Source organism: Phyllostomus hastatus, unplaced genomic scaffold (genome assembly GCF_019186645.2).
Source record: "Phyllostomus hastatus isolate PE091 unplaced genomic scaffold, TTU_PhHast_1.1 phas_contig_17, whole genome shotgun sequence".
NCBI classification, from domain to species: domain Eukaryota; kingdom Metazoa; phylum Chordata; class Mammalia; order Chiroptera; family Phyllostomidae; genus Phyllostomus; species Phyllostomus hastatus.
In genome coordinates, this window is record NW_025333664.1 from 46,956,480 (window position 1) to 46,984,124 (window position 27,645).

The 27,645-nt window shown below is 40.8% G+C and overlaps 1 protein-coding gene across 5 annotated transcripts in view; it reads right to left on the reverse strand.

The window, feature by feature from the left end:
* NINL (ninein like) overlaps positions 1–27,645 on the reverse strand; it is a 261,481-nt gene that overhangs the window by 98,029 nt on the left and 135,807 nt on the right. For all 5 annotated transcript variants that reach the window (XM_045832845.1, XM_045832842.1, XM_045832841.1 and 2 more), the window contains exons 3-7: positions 26,502–26,598; positions 18,972–19,144; positions 17,029–17,095; positions 14,406–14,596; positions 13,462–13,614 (exon numbers count right to left, since the gene is read on the reverse strand). In XM_045832845.1, the coding sequence (XP_045688801.1) occupies positions 13,462–13,614; positions 14,406–14,596; positions 17,029–17,095; positions 18,972–19,144; positions 26,502–26,598 (681 nt within the window). The remainder of the gene's footprint in view (positions 1–13,461; positions 13,615–14,405; positions 14,597–17,028; positions 17,096–18,971; positions 19,145–26,501; positions 26,599–27,645) is intronic.

Genomic DNA, 27,645 nt, shown 5'->3' on the forward strand with positions numbered 1-27,645 from the left:
CTGTATAACCAGCCAAGCGAAGAAGATTATGCAGAAAGAAAAAGAATACCAAAATGCTATTAAAATAAAAAAAGGTCAGAAAAATGAGAAAAAGATAATACAAATTTGCACTGACTTGCAGGCTCAAGAAAAAAAAAAGAAAGAAAAGGAAGAAAAAAGCAGAAGGTGGAATGCAGGAGAGATAAATTTGGAGTGGAAGGAATAACACTAGGATGAAAGGAAGGGAAACATAAGGAATTGAGAGATATAAAATAATAAATATTTTAAAATAAAAAGTTACATAAAAAACAAGAGGAAATCAAACAATCAAACAACAATGGCCACAACAAAACAAAATAAACCCCTCTTATTGGTTTCTAACTGGTCAAACCAGTTTTTTGGTCTTGCTGGCTTCAGCAGGCTGAGGGGTGATTGGAATGCTTTTTACTCTTCCCAGTGAGAACTCGGTCACTCTCTTCAGTAGGGTCCCCAGGGCTAGTCGCACACTCTCCCCAGAGCCTAACTCATGCCTTCCCTCAGGGCCCTGGGTGTAGGTATGTGCACTCCCAAGCACGCTCTCCCGAGCTCACTACCATGGTGTCCCAGGCTCCAGGGCTTCACAGAGCGCCCATGTCTTTTCTGGGTTCACAGTGTAAGCTCCAGGGACTGCAAGGTTCATGCCCTTCCCCCAATTTCACCACCTTGGTCTCTATGTTCTTGCGAAGAACGCTCCTCTTTTCTGGGTTCACAGTGTGAGAGTCAGGAATCCCGAAGGGGCACGTGCTTCCCTGAGTTCACCACTGCAGGCTCCAGAAACCCACGCAAATGCCCGTGCCCTTTCCTTGTTCAGGGCTGTGGGGCCTGGGTCTTCCACAGAACCACACTCTCACTGGGTTGCGGGTTTGGGCACATGGCCTGGCCACCCTTAGTAGCACAGGCTGGGGCACTCACTCTTTCCAGGGCTGTGTGGGTGCTCAAAGCCCCTGTGTGATTGTCTCTCAGTCTCACTCCCCCTCTGTGCCTTCAAGCAACAAGGCCTCCCCCAGTACTGCTCAATCCTTGTTTGGCCGGGGAGGGAGTGGTTGACTCTGCTCTCCATGGTACCCTGAGGCAGACTCGTGAGCACTGGGCTTGGGGGCTGCAACCTCCCTGGTCCCTGTGCTGATCACTGGGCCCTTATCCTGAAACAGTCTCCTTACCATCTGGTTTTTCAATGTCTGCTACAATTTTTGATGTCTTATTTTAATAAATGTTGCGATACTGTTGGCCCCTTGCTCTGTTCGTTCGGAGATTGGCAGATTCTCTCCCGTGAATAGGGAAAGGAGAATCCGCTCCCTCCTACCATGCTGCCATCTTCCTGCCCCCCCCACCTTGACCATTTTTTAATTGGCTTATTTTTGGATGTTGAGTTTTATAAGTTCTTTATAAATTTTGGATATTAACCTTTTATCAGATATATCATTGACAAATACGTTCTCCCATTCAGTGGACTGTCTTTTCATTTTGTTGATGGTGTCCTTCACTGTCCAAAACTTTTTTAGTTTGATGTAGTCTTATTTATTTTTTCTTTTGTTTCTTTTCCCTGAGAAGATTTATCAGAAAAAATATTGCTACAAGAAATATCTGAAATTTTATTGTCTACGTTTTTTCTACCAGGACTTTTAAGATTTTCAGTCTACACACGGTAAGTCTGCAATACATTTTACTCTTGTGTATTATGTAAGAGGGTGGTATAGTTTCATTTTTTGGCATGCATGTGTGCGATATTCCCAACACTATTTATTGAATAGACCATCTTTACCCCACTGTATGATTTTGCTTCCTTTGTCAAATATTAACTGACTAAAAAGCCATGGATTTATTTCTTAGATCTCTATTCTGTTCCAGTGATTTATATGTGTTTTAATGCCAGTACCATGATGTTTTGATTCCTATGGCCTTATCTTGCAGTTTGATATCAGCTGGTGTGATTCTTCCTACTTTATTGTTCTTTGTCAAGATTGCTATTGGTATTCAGTATCTTTTGGGGTTCTGTATAAATTTTTGGAATATTTGTCTTAATTCTGTGAAATATGTCATTCATATCTTGATAGGAATTGTTTTGAATCTATAGATTGCTTTGGGTAGTATTGACATTATAATAATGTTAATTCTTCCTATCTATGAACATGGTATATACTTCCACTTATTTTTATCTTCTTCAATTTCTTTGTGTCTTATAATATTCTGAGTACAGGTCTTTTACATCTTTGGTTAAATACATTCCTAGGTCCTTTATTCTGTTCGAAACAACTGTGAATAAAACTGTTTTCTTGGTTTCCTTTTCTGATAGTTCATTATTGGCATATAAAAATGCACCTTATGGACTTCTGGCAAAGATGGAGGCATAGGTAGACCCACTATGCCTCCTCACACAACCAAAAGGACAACAACAATTTAAAAACAAAAAACAACCAGAACTGACAGAAAATAGAACTGTATGGAAGTCCAACAACCAAGGAATTAAAGAAGACACATTCATCCAGACTGATAGGAGGGGTGGAGTCAGGCAGCCATAGTAGACTCACAGCAAGGCAGTGGCTGGTGGACCCAGAGAGGCGGTGGATTGTGGAATGGGGCATGCAAGGCTACAGTTGGCCAACAAGACTTTGGCGACAGCTGGTGGAGCAGGTGGCTCCACTTTCATGCACAGATAAACCAGGTGCAACAAAGGGGGAGCGGGACAGACCACACAATCCAGGGTCCCAGCATGGGGAAACAAAGCTTCAAAACACCAATTGAAAACACCTGTGGGGGTCGAGGCAGTGGGAGAAACTCCCAGCCTCACAGGAGAGTTTGTTGGAGAAACCCACAGGTTCCTAGAATGTACACAAACACACCCACATGGGAATCAGCACCAGAAGGGTCCAATTTGCTTGTGGGAAGTGGGGGAAGTGACTGAAATCCAGCAGAGAGTGGAGCAAGCAGCACTGTTCCCTCTTGGACGCCTGCCCCACATACAGTATCACAAAACAGCAATGTCACTTACCCCACCCTGGTGAACACCTAAGGCTCTGCCCCTTACTATGTAACAGGTGCAAGAAGACAAAAAAAAATGGCCCAAACAGAGGAACAGATCAAAGCTCCAGAAAAAAATACAACTAAGCGATGAAGAGGTAGCCAACCTATTAGATGCACAGTTCAAAACACTGGTAATCAGGATGCTCACAGAATTGGTTGAATTTGGCTGTAAATTAGATGAAAAAATGAAGGCTATGCTAAGTGAAATAAAGGAAAATGTACAGGGAACCAATAGTTATGGGAAGGATATCGGGACTCAAATCAATGGAGTGGACCAGAAGAAGAAACATCCAATCAGAAAGAAATAAAAAAAAAAGAATTCAAAAAATGAGGAGAGGCTTAGGAACCTACAAAATATCTTGAAACATTCCAACATCCGAATTATAAGGGTACCAGAAGAGGAAGAACAAGAAATTGAAAACCTATTTGAACAAATAATGAAGGAGAACTTCCCCAATCTGGCAAAGGAAATAGACTTCCAGGAAGTCCAGGAAGCTCAGACAGTCCCAAAGAAGTTGGACCCAAGGAGGAACACACCAAGACACATCATAATTACACTACTCAAGATTAAAGATAAGGAAAGAATCTTAAAAGCAGCAAGAGGAAAGGAGATAGTTACCTACATAGGAATTCCCATAAGACAATCAGCTGATTTCTCAAAAGAGACCTTACAGGCAAGAAGAGACTGGAAAGAAGTATTCAAGTCATGAAAGGCAAGGACCTACATCCAAGATTACTCTATTTAGCAAAGCTTTCATTTAAAATGGAAGGGCAGATAAAGTGCTTCTCAGATAAGGTCAAGTTAAAGGAGTTCATCATCACCAAGCCCTTATTATATGAAATGTTAAAGGGACTTACCTAAGAAAAAGAAGATCAAAAAATGTACAGTAAAATGTCAGTAAACTCACAATTATTAACAACCACACATGAAACAAAAACAAATCAAGCAAACAACTAGAAGAGGAACAGAAACACAGAAATGGAGATTCAACAGGGGAGTGTGAGGGGGAGAGAGGGGGAAAGGTACAGAGAATAAGTAGTATAGATGGTAGGTAGAAAATAGATAGTGGGAGAGTAGGAATAGTACAGGAATTGTAGAAGCCAGAGAACTTGTATGTATGACCCATGGACATGAACTAAAGGGAGGGGGATGTGGGTGGGAGGGGGTGTGCAGGGTGGAGGGGAGTGAAGGGGGGAAATGGGACAACTGGAGTAGCATAATAAATAAAATATACTAAAAAATTTTGTAGAATGTGTTTAAAAAGATAAAATGAAAAATTATCATAAAAATGCAGCTTATGTCTGGATATTTATTTTGTATCCTTCTAATTTACTAAATGCAATTATCATCAGGCCAAGTCCTTCTCTTTGTGAAATCACTGGGATTCTTTATGTAAAGTATCAAGTCATCTAAAAATAATGACACGTTTACTTCTTGCTCTATAATTTGGATGCCTTTTACATCTTGTCTGCTTTTTGTGGCTAGGACTTCCAGTATTATGTTAATAAGAGATGAAAGTGGACATACCTGTCTTGTCCCTGATATTAAGGGAAATGCTTGTTGTTTTTGTCCATTGAATATGATGTTGGCTGTGGGTTTGTTATATATGGCCTTTATTATGTTGAGCTATGTTCCCTCTATTTTCATTTTGCTGAATTTTCTCAAAAGCTATTTTGAGATCTATTGACATGATCATATGGTTTTTATTCTTCATTTGGTTTATGTAGTATATCAAGTTTATTGACTTGCATATATTGTACCAACCTTGCATGCCTGAAATAAATCCAACTTGATCATCACGTATAATCTTTTTAATGTATTGCTGGATCTGGTTTGCTAATATTTTGTTGAGGGTTTTAGCATCTACGTTCTTCAGGGATATTGGCCTATAACTTTCTTTGTTCTGTCTTTATTTGGTTTAAGAATTAGAATAATGTCCTCATAAAAGAGCTTGGGAATCTTTCCTCCTCTTGAATTTATTGGAATAGCTTGTAAAGGATAGGTGTTAGTTCTCCTTTAAATGTTTGGTAAAATTTGTCTGTGAAGCCATCCAGTCCAGGACTTTTGATTGTTAGGTTTTGGGTTTTGTTTTGTTTTGTTTTGTTTTTTTGCTTCAATTTCAAGTGTTGTAATTTGTCTATACAAATTCTTTGATTATACCTGACTTAGTTTTGGAAGGTTTCATATTTCTAGGAATTTATCCATTTCATTCAGATTGTCCAATTTGTTTACAATATTTTCTTACAAATCTTTGTATTTCTATTGTGGCAGTTATTACTTCTCTTTTTGTCTCTATTTGTTTGGGTTCTCTCTTTAAAATTATGGGTCTGGTTAAAGGTTTGTCAATCTTTATCTTTTCCAAGAAATCAGCTATTGGTCTCATTGATCTTTTGTACTGTTATTTTTAAAAATAGCATCTGTTAATTTATTGATCAGTTATTTTTTGCCACATACTAGGTGAATAGTTTATTTTTTTACTGTATTTTTCCCATTACCACTTACCCTTCTTATATTCCCCCCCCCAACAATTACCACACTGTTGTCCATGTCCTTAAGTTCTTTTCCTTTTCACTTGATCCCTCCACCCCTAAAAGCTGCTCCACTTGCCATAGCTATCATCCTGCTCTCTATCTATGAGTCTGTTTCTATTTTGCTTGGTAGTCCAGTTTGTTCATTAGAATCCATATATGAATAAAATTGTATGGTATTTGTCATGTTCAGATTGGCATATTTCACTCAGCATAATGTTCTCCAGGTACATCCACTGTGGCAGAGGGTAAACTTTCCCACTTCTCTATAGTTGTGTAGTGTCCCAATGGGTAAATATCCCATAGTTGTTTCATCCTCTCATCTACTGTGGACACTTAGGCTACTTCCACATCTTGGAGATTGTAAATAACACTGTAATGAACATAAGGGTCCCTATGTTTTTTTGAATTAGTGTTTTGGGTTTCTTCAGATATCTCCTAAGGCAAGGGAAACAAAAGAAAAAATAAACAAATGGGACTACATCAAACTGAAAAGTTTTTGCACAGCAAAGGAAACCATCAATAAAATTAAAAGACAACCCATGGAATGGGAGAAAATATTCACCGACACATCTGATAAGCAGTTAATATTCAAAATTTATAAAGAACTTACAAAACTTAACACCAAAAAAACAAACAATTCAATTAAAAATGGTCAAAGGACCTAAATAGACATTTCTCCAGAGGACCAATAGACATATGAGAAAATGTTCCATGTCACTAATCATTAAGGAAATGCAAATTAAAACCACAATGAGACAGATATATCACCTCACACCTGTCAGAGTGGCTATCATCAGCAAATCAACAAACAAGTGCTGGTGAAGTTGTGGAGAAAGGGGAACCCTTTTGCACTGTTGGTGTGGAATGCAGGTTGGTGCAGCCACTGTGGAAAGCAGTATGGAGATACTTAAATTAAAAATGGATCTGCCTGTTGATCCAATGATCCCACTTCTGGAAGGTATTTTTTTTAGAATCTATTTCATTTTCTTCTGCTCTGATTTTTATTATTTTCTTCCTTCTACTCACTTTGGGCTTTGTCTGTTGTTCTTTGTCATTTCCTTTATGTGTTGAGTTAAATTGTTTATTTGAGATTTTTCTTGTTTCTTGAGATAGGGCTGTAGTGCAATGAATATCCCTCTTGGGACTGCTTTCCTAGTAGCCCACAGATTATAGGTTGCTGTGTCCTCATGTTCATTTGCTTCATGGTATCTTTTGATTTCTTCCTTAATCTCATTAGCTCCATTCACTGTTTAGTAACAGGTTATTTACCTTCCATGCCTTTGTGTGTTTTTCAGGTTTTTTATCTTGTGATTGATTTCTAGTTTAATACCATTGTGGTCAGAGAAGATAATTGATATGATTTCAATTTTCTTAAATTTATTGAGGCTTGTTTTGGCATCTAACATGTAGTCTTACCCTAGACAATATTCCAGGTGCATTAGAAAAGAATTTGTAGTCTGCTGCCTTCAAGTGAAATGCCCTATAGATATCAATTAAATCCATCTGATCTATAGTGTCATTTAAGTCCACTATTTCCCAGTTGATTTTTTTTTTTGGTCTGGCAGATCTATTCATTGATGTCAATGGGGTGTTTAAATCCCCTGCTATAACTAATTGTACTATCAATCTCTCCCATCAAGATTTGCTTTACATATTTAGGTGCTCCTATGTTGGGTGCAGAAATGTTTACAATGGTTATATCCTCTTGTTTCATTGCTTCCTTTATCATTATTAGTGTCTTTCTTTGTCTCTTACTACAGCCTTTGTTTTCAATTACATAATGTCAGCCCTGACTGCTGTGCTCAGTTGCTTGGGTGTTGTGCCATGAGACAAGAGGTGGCTGGTTCCATTCCAAGCCAGGGCACATGCCTGGGTTGCAGGTTCAGTCCCTGGTCCAGGCATGTGTGAGACAATTGATTGATGTTTCTCTCTCACATTAGTGTTTCTCTGTCTCTTTCTCCCTTCCTTCCCCCTCTCTAAAGAGTAAATAAAATCTTTATAGAAAAATAAAATCTATATTGTGAGATATAAATATTTCTACTCCAGCTTTTTTCCCTTTCCATTTGCATGAAATCTTCCCTATCCCTTTACTTTTAATCTGTGTGTGTCTTCTGTTCTGAGGTGAGTCTCTTGTAGACAGCTTATATATGAGTCCTGTTTTCTTATCCATTCAGCTACCCTATGGCTTTTGATTGGAGCATTTAAGCCATTTAAATTGAAAGTGGTTACTGACAGGTATATAATTGCCATTTTACTCTTCTAACCCAGTGGAGATTGAGGCTGATCTGAGAGATACAAACTCTTTCCTTAAACTTTGTTACATGCATCAGATGCACATGTTCAATGTCATCACTAGCTGCGCATTTGTACATTATTAATGTTAAGCCATAACATTTAAGCTGTCAGTTTGGTTACAACACATGTTTCATAAGGGTGTGTAATATTCTATAGTAAATTGTATCTGAGAGATACTGCAAACTTCGAAGTCAGTGTCGGTGTAGTTGTTTTGTTTTTCATGAACTTCGAAGTCAGCGTTATGTTTCTTATTTTCATTTAGCACTGAAAATGGCTGGAAAATTACATCAATTTGATAATCTAAAAGATATTAAAGAACTTCAGTGAATGCTTACTCAAGTCTGGTGATGAGAATGATAGAGTTGAATGTGAAAATTAAAATGATTTAGAAGATGAAGATTATGTAGAAGTTTGTTCGTAAGATTTGGATTCCAAGCAAGATATTTCTAGTGAAGAAAGTGAAGATGAATTAGACATGAATAAAGAGTATTTTTTGGAAGGGATAATGAATCAAAATGGAGGAAAAATCCAATAAGAAGACAAATTAGAAAACAGCCACAGATTATTTTGTGTCAACTTCTGCTAGGCCAAAGATAAAAAAATGCCAAGATATTACTTGAACCTTGGAACTGCTTTATCACAAATGGTATTTTAGATCTAATCTTATTATATACAAATAAAATACATCAATTCTATTTCAAGTTGGTTTTCATGAGAAAAAGATGCTAAACAAATAGACAAAATCAAATTGAAAGCATTTTTAGGCCTCATATCTAACTGGTTTACATCACAGCAATTGGCTAAATTTGCAGGGCTTATGGGCTACAGATAATAGTGGGATTGAACTTTTTAGACTTTTAATATCTTTATGGGGATTTAAATTTATTCATAATTGTATCAGGTGATAACAAACTTACTCACTTAGAATACCTGAAAGTGGACATATTAGCAATTGTGGAAGACATTTTCTCAGCATTTGTAGAAAATTGTTAATTATGTTTCTTTATGGAACAGAATGTAACAATAGATGAAATGTTACCTGGATTTAGTGGTAAATGTAGGTTTAGACAATACATTCCATCCAAGCCCAGTAAATATAAAAATGTTTGCTGTGGTTGATTCAAAAGTATTTTACACAGGAAATCTTGAAATGTAAGCAGCCCAAAGGTCCTTACTTGATTAGTTATAAACCAGTAGATCAAGAGACTTACAGAACGCATTTCTTCATCAAGATGTAGTATTATAGCAAATGACTACTTCGTTGACATAAATTTTATCTCTGATTTGAAAAAGAAGTGACTTTCATATGTAGGTACTCTTTGTAAGAATAAACCCCAATTATCCCTTGAATTTGTGTCTTCTAAAAACAAGCCTAAAAAATCCAACTTATTTGCTTTTGGTGCAGATTGCACCAAAAAAGGAAAAAATGCAATTTTAGTTTCAAGTAGGTATTTCAATGACACCATAAATTTAGATTCACAGAAACTTGATATAATAGAACATTACAACCAAACAAATCAGGAATTGACACTGTGGACCACATAATAGATACATATAATGTGGTCAGGGACATCGGAAGATGGCTTATGATTACATTCCACACAATTCTGAATATTGCAGGAATAAATGCTCAGACTATTGCTATGCTGAACAGCCATGTGAAAATAAGGCACAGGATATTTAATAGAAATCTCATAATGTGGTTAGTGTCAGAGCATATGAAAAGGTGTTCAGAAATCTCTATAGGTGTACATAAGCCTTTATACCTGAAACTTCAATGTCAAACACAAACTTAAAGAAATTCTAATGACAACATATATACAACTCCCTCAACGAGCACAAAAAGAAAAAGAGATGTGCTAGGTGCTATGCATCCAAAACAACTTGCTTATCAAAATATTTTTTGCAAGTTTTGTGAGAAGTATTTATGCCTTGAGCATAGCAATATTGCTTGTGATGACTGTTACAAATGTTTTGCAAAGCCAACTATTGAAGACTCTGATCAATGTTAAAGACATTTTTGGTTGTATTTTTAGCAATATCCATGTTTTCATTATTTGAAAAAAAAATTTATTCTTTATGTTTCTAAATTTGTTTAATAATTTCTAGATTGTAACTGAAAAATAAACTTAAAAATCATGTATTTTATTATATAAATATAATAGAAATTTGCAGCATTTTAAATATTTTTTTCACATGAGCACATAGTAGTAATGAATGTGTCTCTCAGATACAGGCAACCTACACTGTAATTTTTTTGACCGTGACCTCCACAGAGTCAACTACATTCTTCTCTATCCTCCTCTACTTCCTCCTCCCTTCTCCTTCTCAAAGCAGATCCTTTAACATCTCTTGTAATGTTTGTTTGGTGGTAACAAACTCCTTTAGTTTTTTCTTGTCTAGGAAGCTCATTATTTTTCCTTCAATTTTAAAAGATAGCCTTACTGGGTAAAGTAGTCTTGACTATAGGTCATTGCTTTTAATCATTTTATTTCATGTCAATCCCTTCTTGCCTGAAGTGTTTCTGTTGAGAAATCAGTTGATAGTCTTATGAAGCTCCCTTGTAGGTAACAAACTGTCTTTCTCTTGTGGCTTTTAAGATTCTCTCTTGTCTTTAATCTTTTCCATTTATATTATGATGTGTCTTGTTTCAGGCCTATTTGGGTCAATCTTCTTTAGGACTCTCCACACTTCCTGGACTTTAGTGCCTTTTTCTTTCACCAGGTTAGGGAAATTTTCAGTCATTATTTTTTCAAATAGGTTCTTGATCCCTTGCTCTCTCCCTTCTCCCTTTGATGCCCCTGTGATGCAGATGTTTTTATGATTCGTGTTGTCTCAAAGGTCCCTTAAACTATCCTCATTTTAAAAAATTATTTTTTCTTTATGCTCCTCTGATTGGGTGTGTAGTTCTACCTTGTCTTCCAAATAGCTGATTCAATCCTCTGCTTCATGCAACCTATTATTTATTCCTTCCTGTGTAGTAGTCTGCATTTCAGATATTGTATTTTTCACTTCTTTCTGGTCCTTGTTTATGGTTTCTATTTCCTGTTTCATGCTGTTGACCTACCTTATAACCATTACTTTGCACTCTATATCTGATAAATTGCTTGCCTCCACTTCATTTAGCTCTTTATAGAATTCTCCTGTTATTTCATTTGGGGCATGTTTCTTTGTTTCCCCATTTTGGCTGCCTCTTTGTGTTTGTTTCTTGGTATTAGGTAGATCCACTATGACTCCTAGTCTTTTTAGGGTGGGCTTATATAGTAGGTGTCCTGTGGGACCCAGTAGAGCAATCTTCCTGATCACCTGAGCTTGGTGTTCTAGGAATGTCTCTTGTGCACACTATGGGGACCTTCCTGTTGTTGAGTCTTGTTTGCTATTGGTTCATTTGTGCATGGGATTGACCCTCAGTCTGGCTGACTATGAGACTCAACCTCCAACTCAGTATGAAAGCTGCTATGCAGGTTCTGATCACAAGAAGCAGAATGTGCTTCAGAAGGTTTTAGTGCTTAGAGTATCTCTCTGTGGAAATGCTGCTTGTGAAGCTTATTGGATTCTGTTCTGTTGTTGTCTGAGGCTGGCCACTGAGTGTGTTGCTTCTGGGTCTGTTTAGAATGACTCTGATGCAGACCTATGTCAAATGCTGCCTGTGACTAGCCCTGGTCAACCTGTTTGGAGCAGTCAGTGATCCACAGCATATGACTCCCTTTGTTGGGTCTGGGTGCATGCAGAAAGGACCAAGCTGCATACCAAGTCTGGCTTTCACCAGCAACAGACTGGGTGCAGGTCAGCAAAAGCCCCAAGCACCCTGAGATCTGTCTTTGCCTGCCTTCATCTGTTGGCTGCCTGTTAAATTTTTTTTTTACCCTCACCTGAGGGCATTTTTTAAATTGCTTTTAGAGAGAGAGGAAGTGAGAGAACATTGATGTGAAAGAAATAGCAATTGGTAGCCTCCTGTATGCACGCAGATCAGGGTTTGTACATGCCTGGACCCAGAATCAAACCTGAAACCTAGGCATCTGCCCCAACCAGGAATTGAATCCACAACCTTTTGGTTATGGGATGATGCTCCAACTAACTGAAACATATTCACCATGGCTGTTGGTTGTGTGTTAGGCTCAGTAGCTGAAAGAGCTTCTGGCTATACTCAGCAGGGTATAAGCTCCACAGGGTGGGACTACTGCTTTCCCCCAGAAAGATGGTGTCTGTGCTATGGAAAAATGATACAACACAGAAATTCTGGAGGCTGACCCTTCAGCTCTCTACCTAGATTCTCAAATCCTAGACTCTCATCACACGACTCTAGTCCACGCTGCCCTCCCTCCACTGGAGCTCTGGTTGAGTTGCTATGAATGAAATTTTCTGTATTTGTCCTTTAAGAGGGTTCCTGTGTCTCTAGGTGTCTTTCATCAGCAGACTGAAACTCTGCTGCTTTTCACAGCCAGATCTTTTGTGTGTGCCTCTTCTCAGCTCTGGTGCTCTGAGCTGGGGAGTGTGGCTTGGGGTTTAGACACCACAGTTCTCAGGGTGAATCCCCCCTCTCTTTCCCCCAAGGCTGAGATATCCCCCAGACCTCAGTTGCCACCCATGGGAGTGGGCCAATCCTTTTTGCGTCTCCACCCTTCCTACTAGTCTTGATGTGGCTTCCTCTGTAAATCTTTGGTTATAAGGCTTCTCTTCAGCTAGGTTTCAGCTGGTTACTCAGGATGATTATTCTATAATTTACTTATAATTCCAGTTTGGTCCTGGGATGTGAGTGTAGCTTCCACCTACCTTGTCACCACCTGGAATCTCTCCTAATTTCTTCTTGGCCCACTCTCACTGAGTTCAGATTCAGAAACCTGATTTTCAGATTGACTGGCCTGGCAGAGAATAGTGTTACTGGTCTTGCACCATCATCCACAAACCACAGGATCATCCATGACAGCAAAGAAGCATCAACAAGACTCCCAGAGCACCTGCCCTATGGTGGGAGAGGACAGCCTTACTTTCCTGGGACTGAGAACACCACGCACTAAACCAGTCGTCACCAAACAAAATCACAACTGCCCAAAATCTACTATGCTCCAACTGTAGAGACCTGGTACTTGTACGAGAAACAAAATTCAGGAGTGGAAGACAGGGAGAAAATAGGTTAATGAGTATATGGAGTGTAATTCTAGGGAAGGTTTAGAACCCTTCAGTGACATTGCTTTCACTATACCATGATGAGGAGGAAAGAGAGAGGGTTCTCTTATTGGAACATAGTGTATCTCATACTGGGAAGCCATAGTGAGGACTTATCATAGAATCATCATATAACTTCTATTAGGTGGGCGTCATTTCACAGATGAGGAACCTGAGGCTCAGAAAAGGTGACTCACCTGGTGATATACAGCTAGGTAGGAGCAAGCCAGATCAGCTCCAAGATCTGTGTGGTTCTAGAATCCAAGTCACACAGCCTCCCACTTAAACGAATGTGTGTAAATGCCCTGACCAACTGCTAAGGCTCACTGTCACGACAGAGGCAGAAGAGTCAGATCTGTGAAAAATGCTAAAGGTCAGAGAGTAATAGTAGTTAGTGCTGTGGTTGAAGATTTAATTGTCCCATTTTACCTGGTAATCAGACCAGGACCTCCTCACTTTGACAGGAATGGAAGATTCCAGAAATGAAGTGGGTCCATGATTGAACAGGCCAAGCTGGAATTCCTCAAGACTCACTCTGCCATCTTGGTCTTGATCCAGTTTGTTAAACAGGTCTTCCAGTTCCTAAACGAAAGCCAACACATCTCTGCTCTAAGGCTCTACCCACAAGCAGCTAGATGCCAGCTACAGTCACCCAGGCTCACGCATCCACCCTCTCACCCTCCTACTCACCCTCCCTCTCCAAGAAGGGCAGTTTGCTTTTCCTTATCCAAACTCAAACTGTTGGGTCACACCTGACCTCCCCAGGCTCTGGCTTATAAAATGTACATGTCTGGTAAGTTTCCATCCTGCTGTGAATGGGTGCCACCTGAACTTCCTAAATTCCACAAATATGCATTCAGTGTCTAATGTGGCAGGAACTTGCTACATTAGGTAGAAAAGATGTATATATGGAGCGTGGCCTGGGCCCCCAGAGGTTCAGGATCTAACAAGGGCAGCAGGGCTGGGGGGGACTTTAGCAAGGGTGAGATTGCCCTATCACCACTGTTTTTCCTCCTCCTCTTGGTCCCTGAAGAAGAAAAAGGAGAGGTGTAGCTAGGTTCTGAGAGCATCATGTTTGGCTTGGTAATAGAAAAAAGCCACACAGGTAGGGGGAACATGTGTTATAAGTAGAAGAAGAATCCTGAGTGAAGGTGCTTAGAGTTTGATGAGGCTGGGGCCACAGTCCATCAGAGATAGACCCTCAAGGATGCAGACTTCAGCAGAAGCACTAGCAGTCATCAAAGAAGTTTAGGTCAGAAAGTGATACAATTGAATCAGTGTCTGCAAGGTAAAGGGATTTTCCAGATCAAATATCAACCATGTCCATCACAAAGAACCAGTCATTGAGGGTGGTCTGTCCTTGACCCTCTTACCTCTTTCTTGAGTCCCTGGAGCCCGATGCCCTGGCAGACCAGAGCCAGCTCTTGCTTGTTGAGGTGACCACTGCTGCCAACACCTAGCTCTTCCCAGATGTCCTGGACCTGGCTCTCAGGGGTGTCAAAGCAGGAGATGTAGGACTTCTGAGTGTGCCCAAGGACCTTGGAACCCCAGGTTGGCAGCTGGCCTGAAGCAGAGGGAGTGACAGGTAAACCAGGTGATCCAGGTAGAAGCACTGGGGGGAAGCACACCTGCTAGTACATTACTCTGAAATCAGATTGACACAGGTGAGTAGCAAAGCATCAAAAGTGAAATCTAGGTGGTAGGTACGTGAGCATTCATAGTACATTCTGTCAACTTCATTTTGTGTTTGTAAGTTTCATAATAAAGCCTCTCTGTTCCATGTGGGGAAAACTCTTTCTGAAGGGAACCTACTCAAGTCACACTATTGAAAGCACAAAAAAGAGGGCTGCATTATTTGTATATACTATAACAATTTTTTAAAATTAATTTTTAGAAACTTTCCAAACCTACCCAAAGTAAAGAGCATAGTCATTGAATCTCAGTGCACCTGTCACTCAGGCTCTGTGATGATAAAGAACTTGCCATGCTGACTTCAACTATTCCCTTTTTACTATTGCTGAAGTACTTAAAAGTAAACCCCAGATCTCATATTTTTACCCCTACTTATTTAATATTTAGTATGTATGTTGGAAACATATGGACATTTTCTTACATAACCATAATGTCACTATCATACCTAACAAAATCAACAATTTCCCAACTGTCTCAAAAATGTCTTACAGTTGACTTGTTTGAATTGGTATACAAATAGTGCATTTGGTTATTTCTCTTAAGTCTTCCAATCATGAGGATCTGTCCTGTCCTCTAACCCCTAGCACTTTCATGTTTAAGAAACCAGATCAGTAGTTGCTCTATGGGATGTGCCCCCTATCTGGATTTGTATGTTTGCTTCCTCATGGTATCACATAACCTGTTCCTCTATCCCTAATATTTCCTGTGAACATGAAGTTAGCATCAAAGACTAGTTTGTAGTTTGGATTCAGGCTCACTTTTCTTTTTTTTCTTGGCAAGAACACTCAAAAGATTAGACTGTGTACCATGCACCAACTCACATTAGGAGGTGCAGGTGCCTTTCAAAGCAGACTCATCAGAGGGTTTCGGTGATGGCCAATTTTCATAACTTCCCTACTTTATCCAGTTGGTTTCTGAAGCTTTGCCAGAGAAACTTATGGAAGAGGACATATATCAGTGCTGTTCATAAGGAACTATCCATAGATGAGTTATGCTTTAAACCAGACATTCACCTCTACAACCAGTCTAGCACAGAAAGGGGGCTGCTTCCACCTAACTCAAACTTTAGTTCTATGGCAGTGACCTATACTTTTCAGGTACATGAGCCACCCTGGTGTTAATTACTTTAATAACTCAACTAACAACCAGAAAAGCACTTTCCCCAAGGAAAGCAAGGCCTGCAAGCTCACAAATGTTGCTGCAGGTTGGGGCTGAAGAAAATTCTAGGAAAGAACCAGGCAGGAAAGGGCCACATCTGAGATTCCTTCCAACTTAGAATTCCTAGAAAAGTTTCAAAGCAATTTTGATACTGGGTTTTATTTCTCAAGGCTGGCAGAGGATGTAAATAAAATTTGGGGGGTTTGACATGAGTGTTCGTGCACTGCTATTGGTTCTAAACTAGATGGAAAAGTTTCTGTTCAAGGTTGGAAAGAAACTAGCCTGCTTTATGGGCAGAGAGCAAGTACTGAATTATTCTGTGAATAACCCATCCCAGAAGCCCTTTCTTAGACTTTGAGTCTAAAGAAATTAATACATGATGAGTTGGCTGCTCTTCCAAATACAAGGTATCTATGTTTCATCCAGCAGCACAGACAGATGTTCAGGTTAGTTGCCCTGAATTCTACAAAAGTGAATGTTGAACAAACAATGGCCCTGCACTTGAGGAACACAATCTAGAGGTTGTCAGCACCAACTGCTGATATTTTGTTACAGCAGAAATTCAAGGTCAACTCTGGCATCCCTCTCTTTAAGCCAAGTTTTTACACTCTGTCATGTGGCACATCACAAGCTGATGTACTACTATTTGCTTAAATATACTTGCTACTGCTTTCTGGTTGCTTCTGTAAGGTTCCCAAAGACCAGGACTATGTCTTGCACTCTATATGGAGCACAGACAGGTCTCCTAGAGGATGGCAAAACTATTCACTCAGTAGAGAGGAGAGGCTGCACCCAGTCCTATGCATCAGGAAGGGGACAAAGGGCCTGCCCTGGGAGCAGTGGGTCTGAGACTCCAGGGCCACACCTGCCAGGTAGGATCATGATGGTCCCTGGAGAGTGTGGCAGAACCACACTGCTTCCTTAGCCAGTGGACTTTACCTTAGGGTAAGAACTCAGGTGATGCTGAGGTCAGAGTGACAGCCTCATAGCTAGAACTACCCTCAAGAAGAAGACCACCAGGGACACCACCCACATTACATGCTTCCAGGAAATTATACTCGGCTGGCTCACTGTTTGACAACACAGCTCTTGGAGCTTTCAGAGCACTGGTGAAAGGCAGCACCAATCATGATGCCATGGCTTTACCTTTTGCTTCAAACAACTCATTCTGAGGTTCTTTAGAACTTTCACCTTCTTCATCTGACTTGAGACTCTGCAGAAAAATGAAAAAAGAACATGAATCCCCCAGAGGATGTGGCAGTGGGCAGAGTACCAGGAATAAGTGCATGGTATGTCTTGGGGCTGGGTAGCGACAGCTAAGGAAGAGAACCAATAGATTGGTGAGATGCAACTCTTTCAAATAAAACCCCACTACTGCAGGGTGGTTTTCACACCTAGGCAGTAGTTCACAATAAAAACACAACCAAAAATCTTGTACTTTACCTAAGAGAAGAGAAAAATGCTCCCCAAACCAACATTTCTTAAAGAAGCATAGCCCTGGAGCTTTGATTAACATTCTATCACAGGATAGTTTTTCAACTTGAGGCTTGAAGGTCCTCAACCCATCCCTTATCACCCATATCAGTTCTGCAGCTGGAGGGAGAGCAGTTTTCTCTGTCCTATCAAGAGCTCCAGGGACAGCATGGTGTAAAGCAAGCACTTGACATGTTGACACCCTCTGCAAGCTGCATCCAAGGAAAAGGTCCATCAAGAAAATCCTGCTTGAGTAAAAATCTCATTTTTTTAAGATTTTATTTTTATTTTTAGAGAGGGAAGGGAGGGAGATAGAGAGAGAGAAACATCAATGTGTGACCGCTGGGGGTCATGGCCTGCAACCCAGGCATGTACCCTGGCTGGGAATTGAACCTGGGACACTTTGGTTCCCAGCCCACGCTCAATCCACTGAGCTACGCCAGCCAGGGCCAAAATCTCATGTTTTTGTAACTAAGGCAGCTGACCACCAAGTGAAAGTCTGCTTTGCATGTCCCATGACCAATTTGGGAATGACTGCTGGTTGGCTGAGACTTGACACTCCTAAGAGCCAACACTGAGTTGAGGGCAGGAATATGGGAGCAGTTGGTATGTCCCATTTTTCAATTCAACCAAAAACCCTAAAAGCAATGTCCCCATATTCTAGTTCTAGGGATCAAAGATGATTTTAATAAGCAGGATAGCACACAAACATGGGCCCACTCAGCCCTCCATCCTTAAGGGCCAAGTAAAATGAAAATTAAAAAAGCAAATATCTGGGATTTGTTGGGGTTGCCCAGGTGAAGCACATCCTTGAGACAAGTGATGGTAGGTTATAAACATATATTTGTTTGTTTGTTTGCTTTAACAAATGTTGAGCATATAAACAAAATAATTTGGGGGCCAAGGGCTGTCTTATTAAAGATAAGACCCCATATACCCCCACCATATGACAGAAGTGTCATGACAAAAAGCAAGAACCAGAAACATTTTGGAATCCTTGAAAATAGGTCCCATAATGAACTTGTAGGCTGTGGATCTGCCCTGTGGACATATTTCTTGACATGAAGCCCACAAGGCTCCAGCAGCCCAGCTCCTGGGTCAGTCCCTGAACCACATGAACAACTCAGGCAGACTGGGAGCTAGAGTCAACTCCCAAGGCCCTCGAGGATCTGGCATGTGCTCCCCATGTAGTAATTGTGTGTCTCAGGATATTCTAACTATTTGAGGCAGATGAGGCAGTGGGCTTTAACATCCAAATTCCTAACCTTACAGCTACATCAGAAAGGTACACCCCTTTTTGTATCCTTGACTAATTACCACTCCCATGAAACTATATTATAAAAACAGCCTTCTTAAAAGGTTTTGTGTAGAAATTCTCTACCACCTCATCATCTGAAGGAGTATGCTTTGTGGCCAGAATTCCCTGTAGATAAGTACACCTAGAGATACTTCAGAATGAAATGTCATTCTCCAAAATACACTGAGCTCCTGGCGACAAAATGCCCAGGAATGTCTATTTCTCCCTTCACATCTTCCTGTAGTGAGCAGTAACTAAGTGAAATGTTATTTCCCCAATGCTAGGTAGCCTGTGGTGGGAAAGAAGGGGTGTGACTCACCTCTACACTTTCCAGAGATGCAGAGCGTTGAATCTGGCTTCTCACAGTGGACTTGGTTTGCTGTTCTGGTAAAAATTTGGTTCTGGTTGCAGAGTTGCACGGCTCAGGTAGGGTCCTACAGCCATACCACTTAGAGCTGCTCACATACTTTGGTGGGACAGCATGGGAGGTAGCTGGGAAGAAAAATGGGAAGCTTGCAGGGACAGGCCTTAAAGCAGCTTCTGGGCTCACACATGCCACTGAGATGCCCTTTAAGAAGGTCATCTTAGGGTAGGTTTACCTCTGGCTGGTGTGGCTCAGTGGTGGAGTGCCAGCCTGAGAATCAAAGGGTTACTGGTTCAGTTCCCAATCAGGGCACATGTCTGGGCTGCGGGCCAGTTCCCTTGTGTGGAGCATGCAAGAGGCAACCACACACTGATGTTTCTCTCCCTCTCTTTCTCCCCCCTTCCCCTTTCAAAAAATAAATAAATAAAATCTTTAAAAAATATATTTAAGAAGGTGTAGATTCAGACACAAAGCTTATCTTTCACTGATGAATGTACTTTTATGCTCACAGAAACATCTGCAAGAACACAGGGAACAGTTAACAGCAATTATCCTGTTCCCTGGGGTAAGGACAGAGAATGCCAGACAGGGAGACAGGACTCTCCACTCTAAACTACATGATGTTTAAATTTTTTCAAGCATATTTTGCTTGTGTTTAGGGAATAAAAAAAACTAATACAAAATCTACTTTTTTATGCAAAGAAAAAAGAAACACTACAATAATCTAGCAACATACCACTCTAGAGACAAGAAGGTCCCTTTCCACCCTGCTCACTCTGGGACCCCAAAGGACTGGAAGGTGCATGCAGGTGGGCACACACCTCAAATGCAGCTATGTAGGCTCAGGCTCCACATACATCTAAAGTCTTGGGTACAAGCAGGTATGGACTTTAGTTTTGGGATTTGCGAGAATCTTCTATACTTTAATAACCTTGCACTTCCTTCTTCCCATGTTACCTGTCCACATCTGCACAGAGCAGCTGGAATCTCTCAGCCAGAGAAGACAAGACACTGACTCTGTGCAGAATCCTGGGCAGCAGGAAGAAGACAGGGTAGGGCAGCATGGGCAGTGGCCAGGACAGGGCATGGATTCAGAAGGAAGTGACTAGAATGGGCTAATTAGAAAGACATAGGGCCCAGTGAGACCAGGCCAGGCCAGGAAAACAAGGAGCATTTCAATGCAGATGTGTCTTGAGCCTCATCCCAACATAAGTCACATTCTTTAAGGTTAAGAACACCCCATTTCTTTCTGTCATGCCCCAAATGCCTAGTCCATAGCCCCTGACCTTGGGACCATCAGAGGAAGAGGCTGGGCCCAAAAGAGTTGACCAGAAGAATGGTGATACCAGTGACAGACAAAAACTAGGGATGTGGGAGGAGTTTCTGGGAGGATGATGCTCAGTTCCATGTGGGACATACAGAATATGAAATAAGAGTATAACATTTAAGGCAGCTGACAAAATGCAGGTTAACTATATAATTTCTCACCCCACTGAGGCACTTTGAAGTAATCACAAGCATTATTATTAATCACTCTGGAACAACAGACATTGACAGAGTCTGTCCCAATAAACTCTCACCATGTGAGCAAGCTCATGGGATGTGCTGAAGAAGAGGGCCAAGTGTCCAAGCCAAGCAGAGGGAAAATAAGTGTCTATAAGTAAACTCACACATGTTCAGAAGAGGCAAACTACAAACATGAAGAAAGGGTCTCTGTAGCTGAAAGGGTGAATGAGGGACCAATGAATAAAGGATCAATGAAGAAAAACATCTGATTTAGCTTGCCATTTACAGGGAGGCTACCGACTGGTTACTTTGGGTGGGAAAGAATCCTCCTCTTTCCACCCTAAAGTGGTGCTGGGAGCAGCATTTTGTGCCAGGTAAGAAGTGGAAAGCTGTGGCACATGTGGGAAAATGAGGTGCATAAAACTCAGAGGGGAGCTCTGGCATGCCCTCCTAAGCCATCAGAACCCTGAAGAAGCAGAATCCTAGCCACTTCCTGGGCTCATCCCACTCATTGGCACTCCTGGAGATCATGCAACTAGCACATGTTTCTGATTTGTAGGCTTGATTTTCCTTCCTCCTATTTCTCCTCCTTACTGGAGTCCTAGTCCATATCTGCAGTCCCATCCTGTCCTTGATGCTGGCCCTGCTTCTTCACAGTTGCCAGCAAGTCAGCAGTTTCCTGAGTAATGAGCCACTGATAAAAACACAGCCATCTTTCATATATCTGCCAATGTTCTCAAACACACATATACAGGACTTCTGGTCAAGATGGAGGCATAGGTAGACACACTGCGCCTCCTTGCACAACCAAAAGAAGGACAACAACAAATTTAAACACACACAAAAAACAACCAGAACTGACAGAAAATCGAACTGTACGGAAGTCCAATAACCAAGGAGTTAAAGAAAAAAAATTCATCCAGATTGGTAGGAGGGGTGGAGACAGGCAGCTGGGCAGAGAGGACTCAAGGCAAGGGGGCAGCTGGAGGACCGGGACAAGCAAGGCTGCAGCTGATGGGCAAGGTAGTGGCTGGAGGACCCAGTGAGGCAACAGATTGAGGACTGAATGGTCCCACATTTGAGTGCAGATAAACTGGGAGGAACAACTCAGGAGCCAAACTGACTGGGCAACTCAGAGTTTCAGTGTGGGGAAATAAAGCATCAAACCTCTGATTGAAAACACCTGTGGGGGTTGAGGCAGCAAAGGGAGAAATTCCTAGCCTTACAGGAGAGTTCATTGGAGAGACCCATAGGGTCCTAGAATATACACAAACCCATCCACCCAGGTATCAGCACCAGAAAGGCCCAATTTGATTGTGAGTAGCGAGGGAAGTGACTGAAAATAGGCAGAGAGTGGAGCAAATTGCATTATTCCCTCTCCGACCCCTCCCCCACATACAGTGCCACAACACAGCAACAAGGGTTGCCCCACCCTGGTAAATACCTAAGCCTTCACCCCTTACTACGTAATAGGCAAACCGAGACCAAAAAAAAGTGGCCCAAATGAAAAAAACAGATCAAAGCCCTAGAAAAAATACAACTAAGTGACGATGAGATAGCCAACCTATCATATCAGATGCACAGTTCAAAACACTGGTAATCAGGATGCTCACAGAATTGGTTGAATATGGTCACAAATTAGATGAAAAAATGAAGGCTATGCTAAGTGAAATAAAGGAAAATTTAAAGGGAACCAACAGTGACAGGAAGAAAACCAGGACTCAAATCAACAGTGTTGACCAGAAGGAAGAAATAAACATTCAACCAGTAAAGAATGAAGAAATAAAAATTCAAAAAAATGAGGAGAGGCTCTAGGACATCTTTAAACATCCCAACATCCAAATCATAGGAGTACCAGAAGAAGAAGAGGAAGAGCAACAAATGGAAGTTATTTGAACAAATAATGAAGGAGAACTCCCCCAATCTGGCAAAGGGAATAGACTTCCAGGAAGCCCAGGAAGCTCAGAGAGTCCCAAAGAAGTTGGAACCAAGGAGGAACACACCAACGCACATTGCAATTACATTAGCTAAGATTAAAGGTAAGGAGAGAATTTTAAAAGCAGCAAGAGAAAAGCAGACAGTTACCTACAAAGGAGTTCCCATAAGACTGTCAGCTGATTTCTCAAAAGAAAGCTTTCAGGCAAGAAGGTGCTGGAAAGTAGTATTCCAAGTCATGAAAGACAAGGATTTACATCCAAGATTACTCTATACAGCAAGCTTTCACTTAGAATGAAAGGGCAAATAAAGTGCTTCTCAGATAAGGTCAGGTTAAAGGAGTTCATCATCACCAAGCCCTTATTATATGAAATGTTAAAGGGAATTACCTAAGAAAAAGAAGATCAAAACTATAAACAGTAAAATGACAACAAACTCACAGTTATTAACAACCACACCTAAAAAACAAAAACAAAAACAAACTGGGCAAACAACTAGAACAGGAAGAGTATCACAGAAATGGAGATCACATGGAGGGTTATCAGTGGAGGAGTGGGAGGGGAAGGGGGAGGAAGGTACAGAGAATAAGTAGCATAAATGGTAGGTAGAAAACAGACAGCGGGAGGTTAAGAATAGTATAGGAAATGTAGAAGTGAAAGAACTTACATTTATGATCAATGGACATGAACTAAAGGGGGGGAATGTGGGTGGGAGAGGGTGTGCAGAGCGGAGGGTAATAAAAGGGGAAAATGAGACAACTGTAATAGTATAATCAACAAAACATATTTAAAAAATAAATAAGTTACCCCCCTACACACACAGTGTTCAAAAACTATCACTTCCCTCCCTCCAAAAGGGAGAAATGCTATTCTAGGAAAGCGTCCACATGGCAAAGTACAGCAGAATAATAAGGGCAGAGGAATGATGGTAAAATGAATGAGGCAGCCCAGAGAATCAAAAAAGTCATTGGGGTAGGAAGGATGGTAATTTGCCCAAGCCAGCATATTTCAGTGTGGGCACAACCCAGCTCCTTGTCACACACTCGAGTGTCCTGAGAGCACAAGACATGGCCCCTTATGACCTCGATAGACAGGACAGCACAGCTGCTGACCCAATCCCTAGACACCAGGTTGTATCTTCTTAGGTACATTTTTATTTATAGGAAAAAGGGTAATCCAGTCTAAAAATTAAAATACATTTGGCTATATATTCAATAATGGCCTTTAATGAAAAGAGTAGAATGATGGGGAAACAGGGATGTCCTTTAAAATCCCAGGAATTTGGCCTCACAATGACACTCTCCTTCCTGGAGTATCAAAAGCACATTTTTCCGATTATGGTGGGAGGCGGTGGGAAGGACTGGCAAACAGATTAGAAAGCAGGGAGAGAGTGATGCTATGAATGGAGCAATGGGTGGCAAATAAGGCATTGAGAAGACAAATATGTAAACCACATTTGACAGAAAGAGCCTGAGACAGAGGGTAAGCTAGGGGTGGAAAGCTGAAATGAAGATAATCCTAGAAGGCACCAGGCTCATTCTGACTCTCATGGAAATCCTGTGGCTTCAGGATCACCAATGCCTGGTCAGGGCTTTAAGCAGTGGGCACCCTTCCTCTGAGGATGGGTGCTTGGAAATGAACACTGTTATGAGCCCCATCTGCTAGCAGAAGAGGGAGGAAATATCTGTCAGGGCACACAACCATTTAAATGAGGAAAGCTTTAAAATACAAAAAGGAATACAAAACAAAACTGTCATTGGTGAGAAAAAGCACAAGTTCTAAAACAGCTTCTTTTTCTCTCTGAAGGACCTGAGAACATGTTCCACAAATTTATACAAGTTTAGGCTTAGAAGCATCATGCATTCTCTAGTATAAAGAAGGGACATGCAGTGTCAGTGACACTGGGCACTTGCCATTTAGGCATGTTCATATCCATGGTCACACAATCACATTCCCAAATCCTGTGAGTTAGGAAAGGCAAGTGGTCTTCTCCAGACCTTAAAGAAGAAAACTGTGAAACAAAGCACCCAGTGAATAACCTAGGGTCTTCCCTTCCTATTTTAGGGCTCTTTACACTGTACTCAGGTGTCTTTGAAACCAGCAAGAGGAGGTGTGAAAGTGGCTGACCATGAGCACCCAATAGAAGGAGCAGGTTCTGGCAACAGTGCATACAGAAGGGCCTGGGACTTAAAGCTGGAAAACCCACTTAAATAGTGGCCATTACTTATTGGCTGTGGGATCTTGGACAAATCTATTCATACCTCAGGCCTCAGCTTCCTCATCTGAATAATGGGTATGATAATGCATATGATACATAATAATTCATAGGATATTTATAAGGGATAAATGAAACCTATATAAAATATGCAGGAAGCTCAAAGCTTGACACAGAGAAGATATTCAATATTCTTAATCCACTTTCCTTCACTGCTATAGGCCTCACACACACTGTCACCCTGGTATCCAAATGTCACACATCTGCCGTGACCATGGATCCACCAGAGCTCCCTCCTTGATCTTCTGATCAATACAATCACTTCCATCCTCAGACACACAGCCATATCAGAGGGAAAGCCCCACTACCATTCCACTCACCCAGATACACATCTAGGGGAGCCAAAGTCAGCCTTGGCAGGTCATGTGACTGCCACTCACAGCCTGAGGCCCAATGGAGCATCTTCTGACTCTTATCCAGCAACGTACATGCACCTGACTTGACCTCCCTTCAAAATGCTCTCTCCACCTCCTGACTACTACCAAAGCCAAGTGGCTTTCCTCTTCAGGATGCTACTTCCACTTATAAATGTTATCTTTGTCCAACCAGCCCCATTTCAGTAATAAGAGTCTAATAAGGTTTATTAGCACAGCACAACATTATTGTCTGAAACAAAGGATACACTGAGGTCTGTCCTAGGCTGCTGGCATCCTACCAGTTCTGCCAAACTCAGAAATCAAGAAACACCTTACATCTACACTATACTATAAATTTTTAAAATCTTCAACTCCTCCACATCCATTTTATCGTGTCAACACCTTATTCTGTAAGGACAGCACATAGTATTATTTGATGCTTGTGATACTGTGAACTTATAATAAATACATATTTGGTCTTCATTCTATCCCTGGCACAGAGCTCTGATACCCTTGGAATTTTCTAATAAGATCAACTACCCCTGAGTTTATGTTGATAAGGTGACTTCTCCAAAGCACCAAAGGATGGGGCTGGTTGCCAAGGGAACAAACCATATTGACCCTGGGAGAAGGGACAAAGGCTGGAGCTTGAGTTCAATCACTAATGGCCAATAATTTGATGAGTCAGGTCTATGTAATGAAGCCTTCATAAAAATCCAAAAGGATGGGGTTTGGAGAACTTTTGGATATTGGGGACAGTGGTGCACCTGAAGAGGGCCCAGAAGCTCTGTGTCCATTCCCCATGCCTTGCCTTCTGCATCTCTCGTCTGGCGGCTCCTAAGTCATATACTTTTATAATAAACCAGTGATCTAGTAAGTAAAATGTTACTTTGAGTTCTTTGAGCTGCTGTAGCAAATTAATCAAACCTAAGGAAAGGGTAGTGGGAACCTCTGACTCATAGCTATTGATCAGAAGCATAGGGGGCAATCTGAACTTGCAACCAGCTTCTGAAGTGAAGGACTAATGGGATTGAGCCATTAACCTGTAAAATCAGACACTATCTCCAAGTAGATCATGTCAGAATTGATTTGAACTGCAGAGCACCAAGATGGTGTCAGAGAATTGCTGGTGTGGAAAAAACTACCATACATCTGGTGACCAGAGTACTAGTAATATTCAGAGTATCATGTGCAATTTAAAGGAAAACAATGGGACTTTTGCCTTACAACACTATTTTACAAATAAGGAAACAGAAGAAAAAACAGAAATGCTTTGTCCCAGTTGTCACAGATTGGCAGTGACAGAGTGGGGTTAGAATTTAGTCTCAGACCTACTAGGTTCTTCAATCAGAATATTATATTCCCTAATGTAACAAATAATGAAAATAAAGGTGAAAGGAGGAAACTGTCTTACCTGATTCCAATGAACTACTGTCTTCACCTGAGGAGCCAACACCAGCAATTGATGATAACACTGCCACAAAACCTTCCTTAAAGTCATCAAAGTTAACCTGGTTGAATATAAGAAGAGAAGTCAAAGCTACTTTCAAGAGAAGGTACATACAATCCATCAGCCTTTTGTTTTTCTATCTTTAAATGGAAACATTTTACTGTTGCCATTTGCACTGAGAACATTCATTTCATTTTTTTCAAAAATTAACTTAATTTTTTTAAAAAGTAGTTCTAAGATGGTAGTCACATAGAAAGACAAGAACTCACCCCCTCCCAAGAGGACACTGATATACAGAGTACCTATATATACAGAGTGATTACTCCTAAGAGACAACTTGGGACCAAGTGAACAGCCTCTAAACAATAGAGGAGAGAAAGAGAAGGCTAGGTAAATATGGGTGACTCCCAGGATCTGCAGGAATTCTCCAGAAGTGAAGGTGCCAGTGAGCACCATTGTTTATATTCCCTTCCACCTCCATATAGCAGGTGGGGGCTCTATCCAAGAGTTCTGGTCTGCCTGCAATATTGCCACAGTGCATTCCCAGCCACACTGCTGGGAGTACATTTTGGCTCCAAACAAGGAAGCAAGCAGGATCAACAGGACATTCCTACGTGAACCTGACCTACATTCCTAGATATATTACAGCTTGGTAGGCCAGTGCCTCAAATGCCACAGGCACCTGCTTAGCTCCAAATGGCCTCTCAAAAGCACCCAGCACACACAGTCTATGAGGTTAATGCTACACAAGGTCACTTTGCCAAGACTGGGAGATAGAGATATTTTGTATAATTCATATAAACAAAGATTGAACAGTGAACAAAATGACAAAAAAAATACTCTCACATGAAGGAAAAAAAATTACCAAGGAAAAACCTAAATAAAACAAAGATAAGTGGTTTGCGTGATAAAAAATATTAAAATAAACAGTCATAAGGATGCTCACTAAATTTGAGAATGGAATAGAGGAACTTAGAACTTCAACAAAAAAGTTAGAAAATATAATAAATAACCAAGCAATGCTAAAGAATATATTGATGCACTAAAAAGAAATTAAGAGCAGCTTAGCTAACCTAGAAGAAAAGATCAGCAACCTTGAAGACAGACT